Consider the following 23,234-nt stretch of genomic DNA (forward strand, 5'->3'; position numbering starts at 1 on the left):
TCAATGACATTGAGTGAGCGCTTCAGTTCGCATTAACGATGATTACGCTGCTTCAGCTACACGTGAGCAAAATATAAATTAATGTACATGCACACATATATGCACATGTATATATTATCATATATGTATGTATGCATAGGCATATATATGATCGGGTAATCTTATCATTTAAGGTGTCGCGCCTACCCGAAATGAGTGTGTAAACAATTCATAAAGCTCTAGTAACCGGCCTGGCAGCTGATCCGCTCGCCGGGGAGAGAGGGAGGTGGGGAGGTAGATGGCAGAGGCTGGGTGGTTGAACGGCTAAGCGGTTGGATGGCTGTTGACGTTACGGCCCCTGTTGTCGATGAGGCGAAGCGGCGTCAGTCGTAATCTGCGCTGATGCTGATTAAATTTACTATACTTGTGGAATGGATCTATCTCTAACCTACACACACACACACACACATACTTGCACATGCATAATGCATTCTGATGATTATTCATAGAGCACTTGTAGCCGATCTGAGAACGCGAACTAACGAACTTTATGCTGGAATTTGGCATGTACATATGTATTTACACGATTTTTTGCGTTTGTTTTTTATCATTTTCTGTCCACATAGTTTTTGATGCCGCCTGCTCGGGCGGGAAGTAAAATTGCGCTTAAGTGGTTTAGTAGATTGTTAAATTGCTTTTGTCTTTCTGCCAGCGGATAAGTAAATGAAAATATGAAAATTGATATTATTGCATTGCACAAACTATGTAGACTCTATCTCATTTTCTGCCACATTTTGCGCTCAGTCTCAGTTTCAGTCCCAGTGGCAGTGTGTTCCGAGCTGGAGCCATCGCAGAATCAAAGCGCATAAATAATAAATTCTATAATCCAATAAAGAAATACCAGAGATAACCAGACTATATACATATATATAAATATAAATAAGCAAATACTTACTTACTTATAGTTCAGAGGGTAAAAATACTGTAAAAGGGAAAAAAGTAAAAGTGAAGTGGAAATTTTCTAAATACTTTTATCCAACAAATTGACAACAGGATTTAAGACATTTGTTTAGCAATGTCAACTTAACAGGCTTAAATGGCGGCTTATCCGGATAACGGCATCGCTTTAGGCACACGCAACTATAGGCTATCTAATCGGGCCCGAACTCTAGATTTTCTATGCAGTTGCTTGCAGAACTTGACATCCGATTTAAACCCTTTGCTTATAACTTTAAAAGCAAATCCTAGCCCTGAACAATGCTCATAATTCCCATAAAAGATATGAAAAAAAAAATAAATAAATAAATTTACTTATAACTTGACTAAATAATACCATCATCAACTATTAAAATACCCACAAATATAAACAAGAAAGTGACTTATATAATTTTTTAAAAGATATCAATTTAATACTCTGACAATTGAAACAAGTGCAAATCACAGGATGAGTTGGATTCTTGATATATTTCCCGATGATAAGAAAAGAAAACACTGTGCCCAGTAAATCAAGTCTTCGTCATTCTATTAAAGCTATCAGTGTTTCTTGTCTAATACAAAACCTTTCGAGTCGAAAATGTAGTGCGCTCTGCGTCGTAGTTAGCATGTGACTTGCAACCTGCAGCTGCTTGGAGAATGCATCTGAGACAATGAACCATTGAGTCTTGCTAATTTTTTGACAAACGCTTGGTTTACTTTGTGCTAATAGTTTTACGTGCACATATAAATAACGTTGTAAAATAAAGACCCACGCTTATCAGCAATTATTCTATAATGCTTTTGCGCTCTGTCTCCGCTGATAAGCCGCCTCCTACGGAGGGCCCCTTTTAACGCCGGCGGTCGCCTGGGCCATCACTCACAGCGACACCCGCGAGTGTTCCGGACGGTGCATGCGTTGCTCTAGACCCCGGCGCGATCTTAACCTATCAAATCATTTGCATGCGAGATGTGAAAAGTATAAACGGAGAATATCCCACCACGAGAGTTGCTATCGAGCTAATGGCCAAGCCGAGTTCTAAGCCATAAACACATATTTCAGTTCGATTTTCAACTGCAATAGGACAGCAGCTGCAACGGATCTTATCGCAACAAGTTCTAACAATTTTCTTTTAGTGTACGCGCCTATAAAGTCAATTGCTGTTCAAGAGTGTGTAAACAAACCCCATCGATTGTGAAATCTTACCATTAATTGCCTTTCAAACTACAAGACGCAATTACTCGGAGCTGTAAGTAATAAATCATATATTAAATAAATAGATGAAGAAACTTTGTATAAAGCTTTCCAATGAAATTCAACAACAATTTAATAAAGATTTGTGAAAAGTGAAAATAAAATATATATAATTATAGGTAAATTTCTGAAGTGAATTTCAGCATAAAACTATAACAAATATAAAAAAAAAATTATAACATTATTAATTTAAAATGAAAAAGAAATTGTGAAAAAGTGTTTAATTTTAGATACATTTCTCAAATGAACTTCAACAGCAAATTGTGAAATTCTTTGCGATAAAATATTCACGAATTTCTTTTCTGCATTATTTTAAACTAGTTTGCCATAAAAAATAGTTGTACCATTTATGGCAGCTAGTTTATAGCTCAATTAAACAACTGTGTTGACAATCAGCCAACTGAAAAAGTTCCCATAAAACATTCACAATCCACAATTGCTGCGCAGTTGTTGCCCCCCAACTAGATTGGATGAAATGTCCGTAAACATATGCAAACGCTTCTGAGCATCGACACATGCTTGGGCATGAAAAGCTGAGAAGTAGGGTTTATTTACACACGTTATTTGGCGTCTCATAAAGATAAGAGCGAAACTAATCTGCAAATGATTTACTTGAATACCCAGAATAGTCTGACAGCACTCAAATAGAAACAGACAATGAAAGATAAACTGGAGGAGGTGATAGCCAACAGTAGAAAGCTATCTACGGCAGCCAACAGCGTCAGTGAAATGGAACTGGATGAGTCCGAGCTGAACGATCCGTTCCAGGCGCTCATGGAGAAGGCGGGCAACCACGGCCGCTACCAGACACTCTACAACTATGTGTTCGTCGCCGGGCTGGCGTTCGCCGGCGCCATGGTCTACATGAACATCATCCTGGCGCTCAATATACCGGATCACTGGTGCACGGTGCCGGGCAGGGAGCAGACCAATCTCACAATGAATCAGTGGCTCGATTTGACGCTGCCCAAGTGAGTTGGCTGCCAAATGCGGTGCACTGGCTCAAATCCCCAGCTAAGCTATTCCATTTCGCCCGCAGGCAGACTGACAATCGGGGCAAGGAGACGCACAGCAACTGCGAAATGTACGATGCAAACTTTACAGAGTTAACTGATTTTTCGGCCTGGCGCAGCAGCCGCAGCAAGAATCAGACGACAGGTGAGCTAAACACACACACGCACACATAGCCATTAATATTGAGTGTATATACTGCCTGGCTTTGCTTGGCCATTTGAGCGCATGGAAAAACTTGGCCAGCAGTAGCTTGGCTGTCTTATAAATTTATACAACTTTGCACTCGAATACATTTAATTGGACGGCCTCTTCGATTTGCCAGCTTGCCAGCACGGTTGGACCTACGACCAGACGTGGTATGACAGCACAATACCCACGGACCAGGACTGGGTCTGCGCCAAGGATTTGTTCGTGACAAATGTGTTCGTCGTCGGCCGCGTGACCGAGGTGGTCGGCTCATTTATATTTGGCCAAATGGGCGATTCGTAAGTTGGCCGAAACTAAATTATGTGCCTGCCCGCAATTGGCAATTGGCAATTGGTAATTGAATTTCGGCTTCTCCTATTGGTCGCAGCTTCGGACGCAGCGTGGTCTACTACATTAGCGTCATCTTCTGCTCGGTGGGGCGCCTGGGGTCTGTGCTGTGCACGTCCTCCTACACGTGGTTCCTCATCATGTCCGGCATTGTGGGCCTCACCGTAAACAGTCTCTTCCAATCGCCGCAAATCATTGGCATGGAAATCTCCCGAGAGTAAGTTTGACAGATATTGAATAAGGCAGCTGAAAAAGTTTGCCGAAACTAACTAGAACTTTGTCAATGTCGCACTGGCCAGGGAGGATCGCAGTCGCATCGCCCTCTTCCAGAGCGTGGGCTGGTCCGTGGGCACGACGCTGATGCCGCTTCTGTTCTGGTGGCTGCGCCACTGGGAATCCTTTATGTGGCTGACTTCGCTGCCCACGGCGATGGTCTTGCTGTTCTCCAAGTAAGTCACGCAGTCAATTCAATTGAATGCTCCCAACTATTGTCCAAATCCCAGTTCATTCCTAGCATTTGTTTTGTCGTTGGCTCTGACATTTTTTTTTTTTTTTTTGGATTCCTTTTCTTTTCTTTCTTTTTCAGATATGTCATCGAATCGCCGCGCTGGTTGATTAGCAAGCGACGCTTTCGCGAGGCCATTGTCCAGTTCAAGAAGATTGCCAGAATTAATGGACGCACATTCGATGTGACCGAGAAGGAGCTGACCGAAATCTATAGCCAGGACAAGCACGAGGTCACCTATGGCATGGCCTCGCTCTTCGCCGGCTGGCGGCTGGCCCGCAACACCGCAATCATGGGCTTTAGCTGGTGCGTATCAAAAAACCAATTTGCATTCCTAACTGCGGTCCGCTTTGGTCGAGCTCGCCCCTACCCACCTCTCCATTTGCCAATTTGTCCTCCGCCAGGTGCGTTGTTGCCGTTTCCTACTTCACGCTGGTGCTCTTCAGCTCGCGGATGGCCGGCAATCCGTTTTTGAACTTTTTGTACCAGAGCATTGTGGAAATACCCGCGTACATGGTGGGCAAGTACATGGGTGAGTGTGTGTGTGCTGTGCGTGCTCCAATGCGGCCACTGATTGCCAATCATCCTTATGCTGTTCGGCTGTTTGGCATTGGCTTTTCCATCCGACAGGCGACAAGTACGGCCGGCGCTTTACCAATTCGGTGTCCTTCCTCACCTCGTTCCTCACCTGCCTGCCCATCATCGCCTATGCGACGGACGAGCGATTCGAGTGGCTAATGATCTACCTGTCCACCTTCATCAAGTTCCTCAACGCGCTCACCTTCTTCACGGCCAATCTGCAGTGCCTGGAGATCTACCCCACGTGCATGCGCCAGACGGGCATCGCACTGGGCACCATTTTGGCGAATGCGATCGGAGTGCTGGCCCCGTACCTGGTGTACCTGGGGACGACGGTGAATATACGCGCGCCGTACTACATTCTGGGCACCCTGTTTCTGCTGGGCGGAATCGGTGCGATGTTCCTGCCCGAGACGCTGCACAAGAAGCTGCCAGACACCATCGAGGAGGCAAAGAACTTTGGCAGGCACGATGTAAGTAGAAGCCATCAGCCATGAGCCATGCGCCATGCGCCATGCGCCATCAGGCATTAGGCATCAGCCATCGACGGTATCTAATTTATAATTTAAATTATGCAAAGCAGCCGTAGCCTAATTTCATTTTTCATAAATTTAATTTACAGAAATTCTTCAGTCTGCCAAAAGCGCCGCCGGTGCTGAGCAAGACGCCAGATGCCGAGCCGGAGCTAACCAAGCTGAATCAGCCTTCATTTGCGCCATGAATCAGTAGCTATAGCTCAAGCGGAATCTGAAGTCGAGCCAGGAGCTGACGCAGAAAGGCAATTGATTTGCTGTGGCCCGTTGTGATGTTACATTAAGTACGCCCCAAGTATTACGAATAAAGTGTTGTTATACTTAACTCTGTGTATTTACATGTGACTGTGTGACTGTGTATGTGCGTGCGGGTGTGTGTGTGTGTGTGTTGGTAACTGTAATAAGCCCTATATAAATCACAGGAGAGCCGCCGTCCTGAATGAATGAAATCTCTGCAATGAGTTTATCAGCGCATCTGTCAGATATTTACAAATTACCTGCGATACCATTGCCGTTGCCCTTGGCGTAAAGGCCGTGGTGTGGGTGTGTCTGTGTGTGTGTGTGTGTGTGTGTGCTGCTGCTTATGCTGATGCTACTGTGGCTAATTTAATAAATGGCTCGGCATACACACGCGTCGTATGCGTAATGCGCTCCACTCGCCTGATTTATGCCAGTTATGTATCAATTTTTATCACCGGTTGCAACAACGAGCGCCCACCCACGCCCACTCCCAGCGGCGCCAGGAGTTGGCAAAGTGTTAAACTGTAAGAAGAGACTAACACCACCAGCAACAATAAAAGTAACACCAATGAAAAGTAATGCAAGAAGTTTAATAAACTGCGAGTCTAGATACTCTATGAGCAGCTGAAGCATATGCCTCGCATGCAACTTGAGAGCTTGAGTTGAAAATTGAGTTGAGAAAAGACTTAGACTGTGTTTTTGACCAGGGAGAAATCAAGCGAAGTAATTGAAGATGATGTATATTTTACTTATATTTTGTTATACTATAGATCATTTCATATCAACTCATTGAGACTCTGTAATCCCTAGCTACTGCATGTTGCAAATGCTATTGCAAAGCTGGAATACCCCACAAAAATCGGACAAGTTTCAGCGGCAACAAAACTTGTTTGCCAACAGGCAAGGAGGCAAGCAAGAGGCAGTCGGGCAGGCAGGCAACGACGTGCAAGTTTTATGCGGCAAGGTGTTTCGTTTTTCAAGTTATTTATTATGATTTATTTGCCAATGTGGCAGCGTCTCAGCGCTGAGTGGTGAGCGAACTATGGGCCAGGGCGGAGCAAGACTGCTCCAAAGGCTTTTCTTGCTGCTGGCCTGCAGCAGCGATAAGTAAATTGTTTATCCTACTTGTGAGTTATGTGCTGCGACGCTACGGCCAGCCGGGGCAGCCATTCAGCTTGATGATCAGCTTGATGCCCCGTATAGTAATGGCCCCGGTAGCAACAGCAACAGCAGCAACAGCAACAGAAGCAGCAGCTAACATTGTTATGCTTTCATAAACAGCTGAGCGCAATTTTCTGATAAGCCTTGCTACTGGCTGCACTTCCACTTCCACTCAATGTGTGTGTGTGTGTGTGTGTGTATGTGTGTATGGTAGGGTGTGTGGGCTAGTGTTGCTGGCTATTTGTTTCAATTTATCATAAAAGGCAACGCCGGAAGTCAGCCAAGATGCAGTTGAATGAACGACAAGCGAGAGAATATCTTCAGCCAGCTTTGGCTTAAGACGACAGCCAAAGTCCTTGGCACTGGCTCTATAGATTTACAAGAGATTTAAGATATTTCAAGCATCAATGACACTTTAAGCAACAGCGCAACAAAACTGCAGTCATTATTCACAATTATCACGAATATTTGTTGGCAGACCAACTTCAATTTATATGCGACTCTCATTAATAGTTTCGACAATCGATTAGTCTAATTTAAGCTTAATTATATTCTTAGAAAGTCAAAATCATGTTTGCACTCCTTAAACAAACAAGTCTAATTTAGATATTTCTGTACATCAAATGCAAGTAGCAAACTTTATTCCAATGAAAATTCGCTAATCTTAAACTCATCAGCACAAAAGTATGCAATGAAGTTTTGACTATCAATATTTCGTTCAGCTCAAAAGTATGCAATGCTTTTATACGCGTTGTGTTTATTTATGCTAGAGAAAATCAATAGTTTATTTTCATCTATTTATTTGAGTGGTGGCCAATCAGCAGACGTCTTTCCATAATATTTAATTTCTGATGTCAGCCAGCGCAAACACTTTTCCAATCAGCAGACTTGCAGATGGATGACAGTCATCTGCAAGACAAAACAAATTGGATTGCTTAGCCAAATCCATTGGCAAACAGTTTAATTCCAGTTCAATTTTAACCAGTTGCCATACTATTTGATTCCGGCGGGTCGTTTAGTTTTGGAGCAGGAGTGACTGAGAGCCACGAGATTTTCATATTTCACTCAATCGGGTATGAATAAAACTATTTGCAATATTTCATGCAGCCAACTGCCGCAGCAGCTGAACAAAATCCAGTCGGGGGCTAGACGTGCATATTGGTGGGGGATAAGGCAGTGAGTTACACGTTTGCCTGGCTGTGGGTGCAACAACAATGATTGCGCTTTATTTGCGATAATAAAACACACCATCGCGCCCTCGAGGACAACAACAAGGACGATGGCGACTTTGGGCGAAATCGAACCGCGAAATTGTAACAAACTGCGCGTACATTGGCCTCCATGGCAGCGGTAATAGCAAAAGTCAGGACCCAGACCCAAGGCACAAGGCGAGCGGACCCGGACACACAACAGGATGCGGCAGCAGTGAATGCGAGAGCCCACAAGGATCCGGTTGCACTAGCTGGGCGCAAAATATGGCAAGTTGCAAAGAATATTTAAGCTGCGACGTTGCAGCAAATATTAAAGAAAAACATGTGAAAATAAGAATGCCAAGCTGAGAATGAGGCAGAGAGAGAGAGAGATTGAGCGAGAGCGAGAGAAAGACGGGGACAGCGAGGCGCTGTACGAAGTGAGATTGTTCTGGATGCAGGCAGAAGGATTTACTGCATATTTCATGTTCACAACGAACCAATTTTACGCTCTTCAAATCCTATTAGTCAATGGCCCTTTGGGGATGCAACGAGCTGCGCTAGTCACGGCAGCTGTTCGACAATGTCTAAAGGGTTGACCGGGCTAGCGGGGGCGGTTGGCCGATTCCTGTTACTGCTGCTGCTGCACTCATTGTGATTTACTTATATAAACATATATACATATACGATATATGTATATGTATGTACGTATATAACTTTATATATGTATAAGTAATGCCCAAGCGACTGGCCCAGGTCAGCTTAGTGTGCCTAGCATTTCCGCACGATTATGCCCTGTGAGAAAGTGTGTGTGTGTGTGTGTGTGTGCTTTGGCTGGGAGCTAAGCCAGTTTCAGCAATATACGAAGCGCCCTAAAACCTGCTGTGAGACCCCTCATCAATCTCGCTACTTGAGCGCATGAATTATGAAAAACGTGCAAAATGCAAACGGAAATTAAAATCTATCGTAAAAAAAGTAAGCGCAATCCTTTACACACACACATACACACACTCACATATGAACCACACACACACGCATACCCATATACAGTCTGCTAAGCTAAAACAAAATTTACAGTTCGTTAAACAAATGCGCTGGTTGAGCGCATAAAATCAAACAAAACAAGCAAAAAAAAAAAAAAATAATGCAAAGAAAATTTAATATATTATATCTGAGCCGAGTCGAGTCGAGATGAAGCAAGGATGAGGCGAGGCGAGGCTAGGTCGAGCCAGTTTTGACCGGCGGTCGACCGGCCGTTGTCTCTTGCACAGCTGTTGAAAAACAAACCTCAACTTTTTGGCAGCATACGAAATTTCTGTCAGGCTGAAGCTGGATGCTCGGTGGCCAGGCACAGGCACTGATGTCCTTTATTAATTTAACAGGCTGCCACTGCTGCGCCTTTGACTACAACTTGAACTACAACAGCAACGAAATTCAACAAGCCATAAAACATATGAGAGTCCATGCATTTTTCATAAGGTGTCGGCTTTTGTGCCCATCACAATCATCAGCTTCAGTCCCAGTCCAGGCACCGCAGCAGCAGCCATTGCAATGCCAAACATCAGGCAGAGTCAGCTGTAAGCCTGCCAACTTCACTGTCTGCGCATACGCCCACTCCCACTCCCACGCTCAGTCGCAATCCCCGGCCAAGTGCTGTTGCTGACGTCCTGGCTACACTTGAACTTACAATGACATGTTCGAACCGTGTGAGCTCTGCATATTTGTCGGCAATAAATGTGCAGATGCATTCCATTCATTTATACTCTTTCTCTGCTTTCGGCTTTACAAATTGCTTTCATTAGTTTTAATGGAGCTGCCTGTTGGATGATATTTGTAAGCGGGCGACTCACTTCTGCATTTCTAAGCACTTTCATATTTGCAAGAATCATCTTCTGGCCAAATTCCTTGGCCGAAGCAAAGCTCACTGGGGTTAAAGACACTGTGTTGGAATTCCCAAAGATAATTTAAATATTCTGACTCAATTTTCGCATGATTTACATGCTTTTAAGGGTTATTTAATTGAAGGAGCAATCAAATATATAATTTTAAATATTTTAAATTTCTTGTTAACTAAATGCTTATAAGAGGCGAAGACCCTGCATACACCATACAGCATACAGCATACAGCAAACAGCATACAGCACACAGCATACAGCATACAGCATACAGCATACAGCATACAGCATACAGCATACAGCATACAGCATACAGCATACAGCATACAGCATACAGCATACAGCATACAGCATACAGCATACAGCATACAGCATACAGCATACAGCATACAGCATACAGCATACAGCATACAGCATACAGCATACAGCATACAGCATACAGCATACAGCATACAGCATACAGCATACAGCATACAGCATACAGCATACAGCATACAGCATACAGCATACAGCATACAGCATACAGCATACAGCATACAGCATACAGCATACAATTTTGTTTCAGTCTGTGGAATGCCACATTGACCCCCCCAAGGTCATTGAACCCCCAAGGTCATTGACCCCCCCAAGGTCATTGACCCCCCCAAGGTCATTGACCCCCCCCCAAGGTCATTGACCCCACCCCCAAGGTCATTGACCCCACCCCCAAGGTCATTGACCCCACCCCCAAGGTCATTGACCCCACCCCCAAGGTCATTGACCCCACCCCCAAGGTCATTGACCCCCCCAAGGTCATTGACCCCCCAAGGTCATTGACCCCCCAAGGTCATTGACCCCCAAGGTCATTGACCCCCCAAGGTCATTGACCCCCCCCAAGGTCATTGACCCCCCCCCCCAAGGTCATTGACCCCCCCCAAGGTCATTGACCCCCCAAGGTCATTGACCCCCCAAGGTCATTGACCCCCCAAGGTCATTGACCCCCCCAAGGTCATTGACCCCCCAAGATCATTGAACCCCCCAAGGTCATTGACCCCCCCAAGGTCATTGACCCCCCCAGGTCATTGACCCCCCCAAGGTCATTGACCCCCAAGGTCATTGACCCCCCCAAGGTCATTGACCCCCCCAAGGTCATTGACCCCCCAAGGTCATTGACCCCCCAAGGTCATTGACCCCCAAGGTCATTGACCCCCCAAGGTCATTGACCCCCAAGGTCATTGACCCCCAAGGTCATTGACCCCCCAAGGTCATTGACCCCCCCAAGGTCATTGGCCCCCAAGGTCATTGACCCCCAAGGTCATTGACCCCCCCCAAGGTCATTGACCCCCCAAGGTCATTGACCCCCCAAGGTCATTGACCCCCCAAGGTCATTGACCCCCCAAGGTCATTGACCCCACCCCCAAGGTCATTGACCCCCCAAGGTCATTGACCCCCCAAGGTCATTGACCCCCCAAGGTCATTGACCCCCCAAGGTCATTGACCCCCCCAAGGTCATTGACCCCCCAAGGTCATTGACCCCCCAAGGTCATTGACCCCCAAGGTCATTGACCCCCCAAGGTCATTACGTTGAGCGCCATTTCAGACAAATAAACTTGATAAAACTTGATAAATACAGCATACAGCATACAGCATACATCATACTTGATAAAAACTTGATAAAACTTGATACATACAGCATACAGCATACAGCATACATCATACATCATACAGCATACAGCATACGGCATACAGCAGCATACATCAGCATACATCAAGTCTTGTAGCATTCAGCTTTTGTCATGCAGAGTCTCGTAGCAATCAGCTTTTGTCATGCAGCCGCCTAAACTCAAGTTTCGAATTTTGTTTTTATTACATTCACTAGAAGAGTTAAGCACAGTTTCTTAATCATTCATAGGGCTATACCTTCTATTTAGCATACAGCATACAGCATACGGCATACAGTAGCATACATCAAGTCTTGTAGCATTCAGCTTTTGTCATGCAGAGTCTCGTAGCAATCAGCTTTTGTCATGCAGAGTCTCGTAGCAATCAGCTTTTGTCATGCAGCCGCCTAAACTCAAGTTTCGAATTTTGTTTTTATTACATTCACTAGAAGAGTTAAGCACAGTTTCTTAATCATTCATAGGGCTATACCTTCTATTTAGCATACAGCATACAGCATACGGCATACAGTAGCATACATCAAGTCTTGTAGCATTCAGCTTTTGTCATGCAGAGTCTCGTAGCAATCAGCTTTTGTCATGCAGCCGCCTAAACTCAAGTTTCGAATTTTGTTTTTATTACATTCACTAGAAGAGTTAAGCACAGTTTCTTAATCATTCATAGGGCTATACCTTCTATTTAGCATACAGCATACAGCATACAGCATACAGCATACAGCATACAGCATACAGCATACAGCATAGCATACAGCATACAGCATACAGCATACAGCATACAGCATACAGCATACAGCATACAGCATACAGCATACAGCATACAGCATACAGTAGCATACATCAAGTCCTGTAGCATTCAGCTTTTGTCATGCAGAGTCTCGTAGCAATCAGCTTTTGTCATGCAGCCGCCTTAACTCAAGTTTCGATTGACCCCCAAGGTCATTGACCCCCCAAGGTCATTGACCCCCAAGGTCATTGACCCCCCAAGGTCATTGACCCCCCAAGGTCATTGACCCCCCCAAGGTCATTGACCCCCCAAGGTCATTGACCCCCCAAGGTCATTGACCCCCCAAGGTCATTGACCCCCCCAAGGTCATTGACCCCCCAAGGTCATTGACCCCCAAGGTCATTGACCCCCCAAGGTCATTGACCCCCCCAAGGTCATTGACCCCCCAAGGTCATTGACCCCCAAGGTCATTGACCCCCCAAGGTCATTGACCCCCCAAGGTCATTGACCCCCCAAGGTCATTGACCCCCCCCAAGGTCATTGACCCCCAAGGTCATTGACCCCCAAGGTCATTGACCCCCCAAGGTCATTGACCCCCCAAGGTCATTGACCCCCCAAGGTCATTGACCCCCAAGGTCATTGACCCCCCAAGGTCATTGACCCCCAAGGTCATTGACCCCCCAAGGTCATTGACCCCCAAGGTCATTGACCCCCAAGGTCATTGACCCCCCCAAGGTCATTGACCCCCCAAGGTCATTGACCCCCCAAGGTCATTGACCCCCCAAGGTCATTGACCCCCCAAGGTCATTGACCCCCCCAAGGTCATTGACCCCCCAAGGTCATTGACCCCCCAAGGTCATTGACCCCCAAGGTCATTGACCCCCAAGGTCATTGACCCCCCCAAGGTCATTGACCCCCCAAGGTCATTGACCCCCCAAGGTCATTGACCCCCAAGGTCATTGACCCCCAAGGTCATTGACCCCCCAAGGTCATTGACCCCAAGGTCATTACGTTGAGCGCCATTTCAGACAAATAAACTTGATAAAACTTGATAAATACAGCATACAGCATACAGCATACAGCATACATCATACTTGATAAAAAACTTGATAAAACTTGATAAATACAGCATACAGCATACATCATACATCATACAGCATACAGCATACAGCATACAGCATACAGCATACAGCATCAATGGATGAGCATTTAGCTTCGGCCATAACCGATAAATAGTTATCGAAATCGATGAAAAGTTATCGAAATCGATAAAAAGTTATCGAAATCGATTAAAAGTTATCGAAATCGATAAAAAGTTATCGAAATCTATGAAAAGTTATCGAAATCTATGAAAAGTTATCGAAATCTATGAAAAGTTATCGAAATCGATAAAAGTTATCGAAATCGATAAAAAGTTATCGAAATCGATAAAAAGTTATCGAAATCGATAAAAAAGTTATCGAAATCGATAAAAAGTTATCGAAATCGATAAAACTTATCGAAACCGATAAAAAGTTATCGAAATCTATGAAAAGTTATCGAAACCGATAAGAATTTATCGAAACCAATAAGAAGTTATCGAAATCGATGTAAAGTTATCGAAATCTATATAAAGCATACTAATTCAAAGTACTTTTAGTAACAAATTAGTTGCTTAATTTGAAACTTTTTCCAGGCGCTCTGCAGTAACAGTATACAATGCAGTAACAGTATATCAATGTATTACAATTTAATAGCCATAATCATTAACTGGTGCTCATAGCCAGCATACAGCATACAGCATACAGCATACAGCATACAGCATACAGCATACAGCATACAGCATACAGCATACAGCATACAGCATACAGCATACAGCATACAGCATACAGCATACAGCATACAGCATACAGCATACAGCATACAGCATACAGCATACAGCATACAGCATACAGCATACATCATACAGCATACAGCATACAGCATACAGCATACAGCATACAGCATACAGCATACGGCATACGGCATACAGTAGCATACATCAAGTCTTGTAGCATTCAGCTTTTGTCATGCAGAGTCTCGTAGCAATCAGCTTTTGTCATGCAGCCGCCTTAACTCAAGTTTCGAATTTTGTTTTTATTACATTCACTAGAAGAGTTAAGCACAGTTTCTTAATCATTCATAGGGCTATACCTTCTATTTAGCATACAGCATACAGCATACAGCATACAGCATACAGCATACAGCATACAGCATACAGCATACAGCATACAGCATACAGCATACAGCATACAGTAGCATACATCAAGTCCTGTAGCATTCAGCTTTTGTCATGCAGAGTCTCGTAGCAATCAGCTTTTGTCATGCAGCCGCCTTAACTCAAGTTTCGATTGACCCCCCAAGGTCATTGACCCCCAAGGTCATTGACCCCCCAAGGTCATTGACCCCCAGGTCATTGACCCCCCAAGGTCATTGACCCCCAAGGTCATTGACCCCCAAGGTCATTGACCCCCCAAGGTCATTGACCCCCCAAGGTCATTGACCCCCCAAGGTCATTGACCCCCAAGGTCATTGACCCCCCCAAGGTCATTGACCCCCAAGGTCATTGACCCCCAAGGTCATTGACCCCCATAAAGGTCATTGACCCCCCAAGGTCATTGACCCCCAAGGTCATTGACCCCCAAGGTCATTGACCCCCAAGGTCATTGAATTGACCCCCAAGGTCATTGACCCCCCAAGGTCATTGACCCCCCCAAGGTCATTGACCCCCCCAAGGTCATTGACCCCCAAGGTCATTGACCCCCCAAGGTCATTGACCCCCAAGGTCATTGACCCCCGTTGTCATTGACCCCCAAGGTCATTGACCCCCCAAGGTCATTGACCCCCCAAGGTCATTGACCCCCAAGGTCATTGACCCCCCCAAGGTCATTGACCCCCCAAGGTCATTGACCCCCCAAGGTCATTGACCCCCCAAGGTCATTGACCCCCAAGGTCATTGACCCCCAAGGTCATTGACCCCCCAAGGTCATTGACCCCCCAAGGTCATTGACCCCCCAAGGTCATTGACCCCCAAGGTCATTGACCCCCCAAGGTCATTGACCCCCCCAAGGTCATTACGTTGAGCGCCATTTCAGACAAATAAACTTGATAAAACTTGATAAATACAGCATACAGCATACAGCATAAAAGTTAAAAGTTATCGAAATCTATGAAAAGTTATCGAAATCGATAAAAAGTTATCGAAATCGATAAAAGTTATCGAAATCGATATAAAATTATCGAAATAGATAAAAAGTTATCGAAATCGATAAAAAGTTATCGAAATCGATAAAACTTATCGAAACCGATAAAAAGTTATCGAAATCTATGAAAAGTTATCGAAACCGATAAGAATTTATCGAAACCAATAAGAAGTTATCGAAATCGATGTAAAGTTATCGAAATCTATATAAAGCATACTAATTCAAAGTACTTTTAGTAACAAATTAGTTGCTTAATTTGAAACTTTTTCCAGGCGCTCTGCAGTAACAGTATACAATGCAGTAACAGTATATCAATGTATTACAATTTAATAGCCATAATCATTAACTGGTGCTCATAGCCAGCATACAGCATACAGCATACAGCATACAGCATACATCATACTTGATAAAAACTTGATAAAACTTGATAAATACAGCATACAGCATACATCATACATCATACAGCATACAGCATACAGCATCAATGGATGAGCATTTAGCTTCGGCCATAACCGATAAATAGTTATCGAATTCGATAAAGAGTTATCGAAACTGATACAAAGTTATCGAAACCGATAAAAAGTTATCGAAATCGATGAAAAGTTATCGAAATCGATAAAAAGTTATCGAAATCGATAAAAGTTATCGAAATCGATAAAAGTTATCGAAATCGATAAAAAGCTATCGAAATCGATAAAAAGCTATCGAAATCGATAAAAAGTTATCGAAATCGATAAAACTTATCGAAACCGATAAAAAGTTATCGAAATCTATGAAAAATTATCGAAACCGATAAGAATTTATCGAAACCAATAAGAAGTTATCGAAATCGATGTAAAGTTATCGAAATCTATATAAAGCATACTAATTCAAAGTACTTTTAGTAACAAATTAGTTGCTTAATTTGAAACTTTTTCCAGGCGCTCTGCAGTAACAGTATACAATGCAGTAACAGTATATCAATGTATTACAATTTAATAGCCATAATCATTAACTGGTGCTCATAGCCAGCATACAGCATACAGCATACAGCATACAGCATACAGCATACAGCATACAGCATACAGCATACAGCATACAGCATACAGCATACAGCATACAGCATACAGCATACAGCATACAGCATACAGCATACGGCATACAGTAGCATACATCAAGTCTTGTAGCATTCAGCTTTTGTCATGCAGAGTCTCGTAGCAATCAGCTTTTGTCATGCAGCCGCCTTAACTCAAGTTTCGAATTTTGTTTTTATTACATTCACTAGAAGAGTTAAGCACAGTTTCTTAATCATTCATAGGGGTATACCTTCTATTTAGCATACAGCATACAGCATACAGCATACAGCATACAGCATACAGCATACAGCATACATCAAGTCTTGTAGCATTCAGCTTTTGTCATGCAGAGTCTCGTAGCAATCAGCTTTTGTCATGCAGCCGCCTTAACTCAAGTTTCGAATGACCCCCAAGGTCATTGACCCCCCCAAGGTCATTGACCCCCCCAAGGTCATTGACTCCCCCAAGGTCATTGACCCCCAAGGTCATTGACCCCCCAAGGTCATTGACCCCCCCCAAGGTCATTGACCCCACCAAGGTCATTGACCCCCCAAGGTCATTGACCCCACCAAGGTCATTGACCCCCCAAGGTCATTGACCCCCCCAAGGTCATTACGTTGAGCGCCATTTCAGACAAATAAACTTGATAAAACTTGATAAATACAGCATACAGCATACAGCATACAGCATACAGCATACAGCATACAGCATACAGAATACAGCATACAGCATACAGCATACAGCATACAGCATACAGCATACAGCATACAGCATACAGCATACAGCATACAGCATACAGCATACAGCATACAGCATACAATTTTGTTTCAGTCTGTGGAATGCCACATTGACCCCCCCCAAGGTCATTGAACCCCCAAGGTCATTGACCCCCCCCAAGGTCATTGACCCCACCCCCAAGGTCATTGACCCCCCAAGGTCATTGACCCCCCAAGGTCATTGAACCCCCCAAGGTCATTGACCCCCCAAGGTCATTGACCCCCCAAGGTCATTGACCCCCCAAGGTCATTGACCCCCCAAGGTCATTGACCCCCCAAGGTCATTGACCCCCCCAAGGTCATTGACCCCCCAAGGTCATTGACCCCCCAAGGTCATTGACCCCCCAAGGTCATTGACCCCCCAAGGTCCCCCCAAGGTCATTCATTGAACCCCCCAAGGTCATTGACCCCCCCCAAGGTCATTGAACCCCCAAGGTCATTGACCCCCAAGGTCATTGACCCCCAAGGTCATTGACCCCCAAGGTCATTGACCCCCCCAAGGTCATTGACCCCCCAAGGTCATTGACCCCCCCAAGTTATCGAAATCGATAAAAAGTTATCGAATTCGATAAAGAGTTATCGAAACCGATAAAAAGTTATCGAAATCGATGAAAAGTTATCGAAATCGATAAAAAGTTATCGAAATCGATGAAAAGGTATCGAAATCGATAAAAAATTATCGAAATCGATAATAAAGTTATCGAAATCTATGAAAAGTTATCGAAATCGATAAAAGTTATCGAAATCGATAAAAGTTATCGAAATCGATAAAAAGTTATCGAAATCGATAAAAAGTTATCGAAATCGATAAAACTTATCGAAACCGATAAAAAGTTATCGAAATCTATGAAAAGTTATCGAAACCGATAAGAATTTATCGAAACCAATAAGAAGTTATCGAAATCGATGTAAAGTTATCGAAATCTATATAAAGCATACTAATTCAAAGTACTTTTAGTAACAAATTAGTTGCTTAATTTGAAACTTTTTCCAGGCGCTCTGCAGTAACAGTATACAATGCAGTAACAGTATATCAATGTATTACAATTTAATAGCCATAATCATTAACTGGTGCTCATAGCCAGCATACAGCATACAGCATACAGCATACAGCATACAGCATACAGCATACAGCATACAGCATACAGCATACAGCATACAGCATACAGCATACAGCATACAGCATACAGCATACAGCATACAGCATACAGCATACAGCATACAGCATACAGCATACAGCATACAGCATACAGCATACAGCATACAGCATACAGCATACAGCATACAGCATACAGCATACAGCATACAGCATACAGCATACAGCATACAGCATACAGCATACAGCATACATCATACAGCATACAGCATACAGCATACAGCATACAGCATACAGCATACGGCATACGGCATACAGTAGCATACATCAAGTCTTGTAGCATTCAGCTTTTGTCATGCAGAGTCTCGTAGCAATCAGCTTTTGTCATGCAGCCGCCTTAACTCAAGTTTCGAATTTTGTTTTTATTACATTCACTAGAAGAGTTAAGCACAGTTTCTTAATCATTCATAGGGCTATACCTTCTATTTAGCATACAGCATACAGCATACAGCATACAGCATACAGCATACAGCATACAGCATACAGCATACAGCATACAGCATACAGCATACAGCATACAGCATACAGCATACAGCATACAGCATACAGCATACAGCATACAGCATACAGCATACAGCATACAGCATACAGCATACAGCATACAGCATACAGCATACGGCATACAGTAGCATACATCAAGTCTTGTAGCATTCAGCTTTTGTCATGCAGAGTCTCGTAGCAATCAGCTTTTGTCATGCAGCCGCCTTAACTCAAGTTTCGAATTTTGTTTTTATTACATTCACTAGAAGAGTTAAGCACAGTTTCTTAATCATTCATAGGGCTATACCTTCTATTTAGCATACAGCATACAGCATACGGCATACAGTAGCATACATCAAGTCTTGTAGCATTCAGCTTTTGTCATGCAGAGTCTCGTAGCAATCAGCTTTTGTCATGCAGCCGCCTTAACTCAAGTTTCGAATTTTGTTTTTATTACATTCACTAGAAGAGTTAAGCACAGTTTCTTAATCATTCATAGGGCTATACCTTCTATTTAGCATACAGCATACGGCATACAGTAGCATACATCAAGTCTTGTAGCATTCAGCTTTTGTCATGCAGAGTCTCGTAGCAATCAGCTTTTGTCATGCAGCCGCCTTAACTCAAGTTTCGAATTTTGTTTTTATTACATTCACTAGAAGAGTTAAGCACAGTTTCTTAATCATTCATAGGGCTATACCTTCTATTTAGCATACAGCATACAGCATACAGCATACAGCATACAGCATACAGCATACAGCATACAGCATACAGCATACAGCATACAGCATACAGCATACAGCATACAGCATACAGCATACAGCATACAGCATACAGCATACAGCATACAGCATACAGCATACAGCATACAGCATACAGCATACGGCATACAGTAGCATACATCAAGTCTTGTAGCATTCAGCTTTTGTCATGCAGAGTCTCGTAGCAATCAGCTTTTGTCATGCAGCCGCCTTAACTCAAGTTTCGAATTTTGTTTTTATTACATTCACTAGAAGAGTTAAGCACAGTTTCTTAATCATTCATAGGGCTATACCTTCTATTTAGCATACAGCATACAGCATACAGCATACAGCATACAGCATACAGCATACAGCATACAGCATACAGCATACAGCATACAGCATACAGCATACAGCATACAGCATACAGCATACAGCATACGGCATACAGTAGCATACATCAAGTCTTGTAGCATTCAGCTTTTGTCATGCAGAGTCTCGTAGCAATCAGCTTTTGTCATGCAGCCGCCTTAACTCAAGTTTCGAATTTTGTTTTTATTACATTCACTAGAAGAGTTAAGCACAGTTTCTTAATCATTCATAGGGCTATACCTTCTATTTAGCATACAGCATACAGCATACGGCATACAGTAGCATACATCAAGTCTTGTAGCATTCAGCTTTTGTCATGCAGAGTCTCGTAGCAATCAGCTTTTGTCATGCAGCCGCCTTAACTCAAGTTTCGAATTTTGTTTTTATTACATTCACTAGAAGAGTTAAGCACAGTTTCTTAATCATTCATAGGGCTATACCTTCTATTTAGCATACAGCATACGGCATACAGTAGCATTCATCAAGTCTTGTAGCATTCAGCTTTTGTCATGCAGAGTCTCGTAGCAATCAGCTTTTGTCATGCAGCCGCCTTAACTCAAGTTTCGAATTTTGTTTTTATTACATTCACTAGAAGAGTTAAGCACAGTTTCTTAATCATTCATAGGGCTATACCTTCTATTTAGCATACAGCATACAGCATACAGCATACAGCATACAGCATACAGCATACAGCATACAGCATACAGCATACAGCATACAGCATACAGCATACAGCATACAGCATACAGCATACAGCATACAGCATACAGCATACAGCATACAGCATACAGCATACAGCATACAGCATACAGCATACAGCATACAGCATACAGCATACAGCATACGGCATACAGCATACATCAAGTCTTGTAGCATTCAGCTTTTGTCATGCAGAGTCTCGTAGCAATCAGCTTTTGTCATGCAGCCGCCTTAACTCAAGTTTCGAATTTTGTTTTTATTACATTCACTAGAAGAGTTAAGCACAGTTTCTTAATCATTCATAGGGCTATACCTTCTATTTAGCATACAGCATACAGCATACGGCATACAGTAGCATACATCAAGTCTTGTAGCATTCAGCTTTTGTCATGCAGAGTCTCGTAGCAATCAGCTTTTGTCATGCAGCCGCCTTAACTCAAGTTTCGAATTTTGTTTTTATTACATTCACTAGAAGAGTTAAGCACAGTTTCTTAATCATTCATAGGGGTATACCTTCTATTTAGCATACAGCATACAGCATACAGCATACAGCATACAGCATACAGCATACAGCATACAGCATACAGCATACAGCATACAGCATACAGCATACATCAAGTCTTGTAGCATTCAGCTTTTGTCATGCAGAGTCTCGTAGCAATCAGCTTTTGTCATGCAGCCGCCTTAACCCAAGGTCATTGACCCCCCCAAGGTCATTGACCCCCCCAAGGTCATTGACCCCCCCAAGGTCATTGACCCCCCAAGGTCATTGACCCCCCCAAGGTCATTGACCCCCCAAGGTCATTGACCCCCCCAAGGTCATTGACCCCCCAAGGTCATTGACCCCCCCAAGGTCATTGACCCCACCAAGGTCATTGACCCCACCAAGGTCATTGACCCCACCAAGGTCATTGACCCCACGAAGGTCATTGACCCCACCAAGGTCATTGACCCCTCAAGGTCATTGACCCCTCAAGGTCATTGACCCCCTCAAGGTCATTGACCCCCCCAAGGTCATTGACCCCCCAAGGTCATTGACCCCCCAAGGTCATTGACCCCCCCAAGGTCATTGACCCCCCCAAGGTCATTGACCCCCCAAGGTCATTGACCCCCCCAAGGTCATTGACCCCCCAAGGTCATTGACCCCCCCAAGGTCATTGACCCCCCAAGGTCATTGACCCCCCAAGGTCATTGACCCCCCCAAGGTCATTGACCCCCCCAAGGTCATTGACCCCCCAAGGTCATTGACGGCATACGGCATACAGTAGCATACATCAAGTCTTGTAGCATTCAGCTTTTGTCATGCAGCCGCCTTAACTCAAGTTTCGAATTTTGTTTTTATTACATTCACTAGAAGAGTTAAGCACAGTTTCTTAATCATTCATAGGGCTATACCTTCTATTTAGCATACAGCATACAGCATACAGCATACAGCATACAGCATACAGCATACAGCATACAGCATACAGCATACAGCATACAGCATACAGCATACAGCATACAGCATACAGCATACAGCATACAGCATACAGCATACAGCATACAGCATACAGCATACAGCATACAGCATACAGCATACAGCATACAGCATACAGCATACAGCATACAGCATACAGCATACAGCATACAGCATACAGCATACAGCATACAGCATACGGCATACAGTAGCATACATCAAGTCTTGTAGCATTCAGCTTTTGTCATGCAGAGTCTCGTAGCAATCAGCTTTTGTCATGCAGCCGCCTAAACTCAAGTTTCGAATTTTGTTTTTATTACATTCACTAGAAGAGTTAAGCACAGTTTCTTAATCATTCATAGGGCTATACCTTCTATTTAGCATACAGCATACAGCATACGGCATACAGTAGCATACATCAAGTCTTGTAGCATTCAGCTTTTGTCATGCAGAGTCTCGTAGCAATCAGCTTTTTGTCATGCAGCCGCCTTAACTCAAGTTTCGAATTTTGTTTTTATTACATTCACTAGAAGAGTTAAGCACAGTTTCTTAATCATTCATAGGGGTATACCTTCTATTTAGCATACAGCATACAGCATACAGCATACAGCATACAGCATACAGCATACAGCATACAGCATACAGCATACAGCATACAGCATACAGCATACAGCATACAGCATACAGCATACAGCATACAGCATACAGCATACAGCATACAGCATACAGCATACAGCATACAGCATACAGCATACAGCATACAGCATACAGCATACAGCATACAGCATACAGCATACAGTAAGCATACATCAAGTCCTGTAGCATTCAGCTTTTGTCATGCAGAGTCTCGTAGCAATCAGCTTTTGTCATGCAGCCGCCTTAACTCAAGTTTCGAATGACCCCCAAGGTCATTGACCCCCAAGGTCATTGACCCCCCAAGGTCATTGACCCCCCAAGGTCATTGACCCCCAAGGTCATTGACCCCCAAGGTCATTGACCCCCCAAGGTCATTGACCCCCCCAAGGTCATTGACCCCCAAG

General features: G+C 43.7%; 1 protein-coding gene across 2 annotated transcripts; it reads left to right on the forward strand.

Moving 5' to 3' along the window:
• The first annotated feature begins 1,774 nt into the window (after positions 1 to 1,774).
• LOC6574844 (carcinine transporter) lies at positions 1,775 to 5,696 on the forward strand. 2 transcript variants are annotated; one of them, XM_032733531.2, is made up of 10 exons: positions 1,775 to 2,201; positions 2,836 to 3,177; positions 3,246 to 3,364; positions 3,543 to 3,705; positions 3,795 to 3,971; positions 4,054 to 4,203; positions 4,341 to 4,565; positions 4,664 to 4,791; positions 4,890 to 5,311; positions 5,461 to 5,696. In XM_032733531.2, the coding sequence occupies exons 2-10, from the start codon at positions 2,864 to 2,866 to the stop codon at positions 5,557 to 5,559; spliced, it is 1,797 nt and encodes a 598-aa protein (XP_032589422.1). In that variant the 5' UTR covers positions 1,775 to 2,201; positions 2,836 to 2,863; the 3' UTR covers positions 5,560 to 5,696. The 2 variants fall into 2 exon arrangements, with proteins under 2 accessions (XP_032589422.1, XP_002000872.1); XM_002000836.4 differs by having other exon boundaries at positions 1,777 to 2,201; positions 2,831 to 3,177.
• The last annotated feature ends 17,538 nt before the right edge of the window (positions 5,697 to 23,234 follow it).

Source organism: Drosophila mojavensis, unplaced genomic scaffold (assembly GCF_018153725.1).
Source record: "Drosophila mojavensis isolate 15081-1352.22 unplaced genomic scaffold, ASM1815372v1 contig_231, whole genome shotgun sequence".
Taxonomy (NCBI): Eukaryota; Metazoa; Arthropoda; class Insecta; order Diptera; family Drosophilidae; genus Drosophila; species Drosophila mojavensis.

Bases quoted from the DNA above. Each gene is read 5' to 3' on its own strand.
- LOC6574844 (XM_032733531.2), top strand. From the start codon at position 2,864: ATGAAAGATAAACTGGAGGAGGTGATAGCCAACAGTAGAAAGCTATCT. The intron at 3,178-3,245 runs GTGAGTTGGCTG...TTTCGCCCGCAG, and splicing joins CTCGATTTGACGCTGCCCAA to GCAGACTGACAATCGGGGCA. The intron at 3,706-3,794 runs GTAAGTTGGCCG...TATTGGTCGCAG, and splicing joins TTTGGCCAAATGGGCGATTC to CTTCGGACGCAGCGTGGTCT.